Source organism: Saprolegnia parasitica, assembly GCF_000151545.1.
Source record: "Saprolegnia parasitica CBS 223.65 unplaced genomic scaffold supercont2.24, whole genome shotgun sequence".
Lineage (NCBI taxonomy): Eukaryota > Oomycota > Saprolegniomycetes > Saprolegniales > Saprolegniaceae > Saprolegnia > Saprolegnia parasitica.
In genome coordinates this window covers 467,050-471,063 of record NW_012156418.1, presented here as the reverse complement: position 1 = coordinate 471,063, position 4,014 = coordinate 467,050, and the positions used below count along the sequence as shown (strand labels likewise).

At 64.9% G+C, this 4,014-nt stretch overlaps 1 protein-coding gene across 1 annotated transcript; it reads left to right on the top strand.

The window, feature by feature from the left end:
* Window positions 1-204: 204 nt before the first annotated feature.
* SPRG_06375 (hypothetical protein) lies at window positions 205-3,801 on the top strand (the record flags this gene model as incomplete). The annotated part of the gene is made up of 4 exons (XM_012345754.1): window positions 205-2,946; window positions 3,000-3,257; window positions 3,307-3,390; window positions 3,433-3,801. The coding sequence occupies 4 exons, from the start codon at window positions 205-207 to the stop codon at window positions 3,799-3,801; spliced, it is 3,453 nt and encodes a 1,150-aa protein (XP_012201144.1).
* Between the last annotated feature and the right edge of the window lie 213 nt (window positions 3,802-4,014).

The window sequence follows — 4,014 nt, the reverse complement described above, 5'->3', positions numbered from 1 at the left end:
ACGCGGACGATCTCTACGAGCTCGAGCCTGAATATCGCGCTGCCAACGTCGCCTCCCGCTTTGAAGAGTGCTGGCAACAAGAGCTGGCGCGGCCGTCGCCGTCCCTCGTGCGTGCGCTTTTCCGAGCGTTCGGTGCCCGCTTCCTCTTGGCGGGGCTGTTGCGGTTTCTCCCTCGAGTTTGTGTCGCCGCTCGTCATCAAGCGCATGATCGCCTTCCTCCGCGACGACGACGCACCACTGTCGTCCGGCTACGTTCTCGTCGTCATCGTCTTTGCCTCGGAGCTCGCTCAGTCTTTCTCGTTCCGACACCTCGCCTTCATCTTGTGCGAGACAGGCATGCAAGTCAAGAGCGCGGTTGCGACTGCTGTGTACGCCAAGTCGCTCAAGCTCTCAACCCAAGCACTGCAGGAAACCTCGACCGGCCAGATCTCCAACTTTATCGCTGTCGACGCGCCGCGGCTCCAGAAGGCACTCTTCAACCTCCACACGATCTGGGTCGTCCCGTACCTCCTCGTCGTTGCCTGCACGCTTCTCTACAACGAGCTCGGCGTCGCGTTCGTGGCGGGTCTTGGCGTCATCCTCCTCGTCATTCCGATCACGACGCTCCTCTCCAAGATCATGCGGCGCCTCCAGTCGTCGCTGCTTTCCGTCAAAGACACGCGCGGCAAGCTCTGCTACGAAGTCCTCGCCGGCATCAAGGTGCTCAAGCTCCAGGCGTGGGAGCTCAGCTTTGCGGACCGCATCCTCTCGTACCGCGACGCCGAGCTCGGCCTCCTCCGCGTCTACAGTTCGATCCAAGCGGCCGCGACGTCGCTCTACACGGGCGTGCCGTCGCTGGTCGCGGCCGCGTCGCTGGGCGCGTACGTGCTCTTGGGCAACGAGCTGGACGTGAGCACGGCGCTGACGTCCGTCGCGCTCTTCAACGTGCTCCGGTTCCCGCTCTTCAAGCTTCCCCAGGTGCTCCACGCCGTCGTCGAAGCGTACACCAGTGCGACGCGGCTCGAGGCGTTCTTGGCATCGCACGAGCGAACGCCGGTGGGTCCCGGCACCTTGACGTCGCCTGGCGTCGACATGCACGAGGCCAACTTGGAAGACCGCCTGCGTGGCGTGTCTTTGCACGTGCGCTCGCCGTCGCTGATTGCGGTGATCGGGCCCGTGGGCAGCGGCAAGTCGACGCTGCTGCACGGTCTCTTGGGCGACGTCGACTGCACGCATGGCCACGTGCACCGGTTTGGCTCCGTTGCGTACGTGAGCCAGCAGCCGTTCATCCAGAACGCCAGCGTCCGCGCCAACATTACCTTTGGCCTGCCGTTCGAGGCTGCAAAGTACGCGGACGCAGTGCGCGTGAGCTGCTTGGAGCCCGACTTGCGCGTCTTGCCGCACGGCGACAGCACGGAGATTGGCGAGAAGGGCATCACGCTCAGCGGCGGCCAGCGCACGCGCGTGGCACTGGCGCGGGCCATGTACAGCGACGCCGACATCTATTTGCTCGACGACATTCTCGCGGCCGTCGACAGCCACGTGGGCGCCGACATTTTCCAGCGCTGCGTGCGCGACCGCCTCGCGACCAAGATCGTCGTGCTCGTGACCAACCAGCTCAGCGTCCTCGCGCATTGCGACCGCGTTCTCGTGCTCGAGGCGGGCGCGGTCGTGGAAGCCGGGTCGTTCCCAGACCTCGCCCTGCAATCGAATAGCCGCCTCGCGGCCATGGTCGCGACGTTCCAGCTCGGCACTGGCACTGTGGACACGCCAGCCTCGACCGACGACGACGACGACAATGACGACGACGACGACAGTCGCCGTCCCGACGCATCGACGTCGCCAGAGGCTGCAACCAACATGCCAACACTATGCACAACAACAACCATGACAACAACAACGTCGTCGCTCATCACGACCGAAGACCGCGCCGTGGGCCACGTGCACCGCGACATTTACCGTGTCTGGCTGCGCGCGTGCGGCGGCGTCGGGCTCGGCGCCCTCGTCGTTGGCCTCTTTGTCCTCGCCCAAGCGCTGACGCTCGCGTCGACGCTCTGGCTCGCGGTCTGGTCCGAGCACATGGCCGCCGGCGACGACGAGGACGGCAGCGTCTACCTCGGCATCTTTGTCGCTCTCAACGTCGCGTTCGTGGGCTGTCTCTTCTGCCGGTCGCTCGCGATCTCGCTCGTCGGTCTCCGCGGGTCGCGCCGCCTCTTTGCGCAGCTCCTGCAGGCGCTCTTGCGCGCGCCCGTCTCCTTCTTTGAGACGACGCCGCTCGGCCGCATTGTGAACCGGCTCTCGAAAGACGTCGACACGGCCGACGACGACCTGCCCGCGGCGATGGGCAGCCTCCTCGCCACGTCGCTCGCGGTGCTCTCGACCATCGCGACCATCGCGTACGTCACGCCGCTCTTTGGCCTGTGCTTGGCGCCAATCGGCGTTCTCTACTACCGCGCGCAGCAGTACTACATTGCCACGTCCCGGGAGCTCCAGCGCCTCGAGGCGACGTCGCGGTCGCCGATCCTCGCGCTCGTCACGGAGACCCTCGACGGTCTCTCGACGATCACGGCCTCGAGCGTCCAAGGCGCGTTCACGCGCCGGCTGCATACCGCGCTAGACACGAACCAGCGCGCGGCGCTGCTCAACTTTGCCGTCGCGTGCTGGCTCGGGCTGCGGCTCGAGCTCGTGGGCACACTCGTCGCGACGTTCGCAGCCTTGAGCGCAGTTGTTGCCAAGCCGTCGGCCTCGACCGAGTTTGCGGCGCTCGTCGGCGTCTCGCTCTCGTACGCGTTCCAGATCACGCGCAACCTCAACCTCTCGGTGACCACCGTGAGCGAGCTCGAGACGGACATGGTCTCGATCGAGCGCCTCGTCGCGTACGCGCAGCTGCCGCCCGAAGCCGACTTGGCGTCAACTCTGGCGCTTCCCACGTCGTGGCCGCACGCTGGCGCCGTCACTTTTACCAACGTACGCCTCCCTATCTGTGTCTCTTGCAAGAGGTGACGCTGGTGGCGATGTAGGTGCAACTGCGCTACCGTCCGGGCCTCCCACTCGTGCTAAACGGCGTCTCGTTTTCGATTCGGGCGCGGGAAAAGGTCGGCGTCGTCGGACGCACGGGCGCCGGCAAGTCGAGCCTCGTCGTCGCGCTGCTCCGGCTCGTCGAAGTCGAAGGCGGTCACATAGCCATCGACGGTGTCGACCTGCGCACGCTCGGACTCCACGACGTCCGCGACCGCATCGCGATCATTCCACAAGACCCGATCCTCTTCTCTGGCTCCGTAATTGGACCGAATCGTGGCCTTGATTTACGACAAGAGTACCCTATAGGTGCGCTCCAACTTGGACCCGTTCGACCGGTTCGACGACGACGCGCTCTGGACGTCGCTCAAGCGCGCGCACCTCGACACCAAGGTAGTCTCCCAACCGCTCGCATTTGATGACTCGACGTTGTAGGTGACGAGTCTCGACGCGATCGTCGACGAGCGCGGCGTCAACTTTAGCGTCGGCGAACGCCAACTGCTGTGCATTGCGCGCGCGCTGCTCCAGAAAGCCACCGTGTTGCTCATGGACGAAGCCACCGCGTCCATCGATGCGGCCACGGACGCGGCGCTGCAAGAGACGCTCCGCGCCGCGTTCCACCACTGCACGTGCATCACGATCGCCCACCGCATCAACACGATCCTCGACGCCGACCGGATCCTCGTCCTCGACAACGGACGCGTCGCCGAGTTGGACACGCCCGCCAATCTGCTCGCGACGCCATCCAGCCTTTTCAGTCGCCTCGTGACGCATTGGCGTCACGGCCACGTCGACGCTTCGTAGTCTCGTACCTTCAAAGCACCTCTTAAACGTTCAACTGCGCATGCCGGTGAAGAAAGGGCGCTGGGACGTTGAGCGGTGGCTGTAGATGGGGAGGGTGGGTGCGAGTGGGCGAGCAACGGCGCCTTGGTATCTGGAGCTTTTCCCAGTGCAGCCTTTGCACGTCAAAAATCGATTCGCCTTCTACCTCCGACGTCATGAGCGACCACCGGCTTC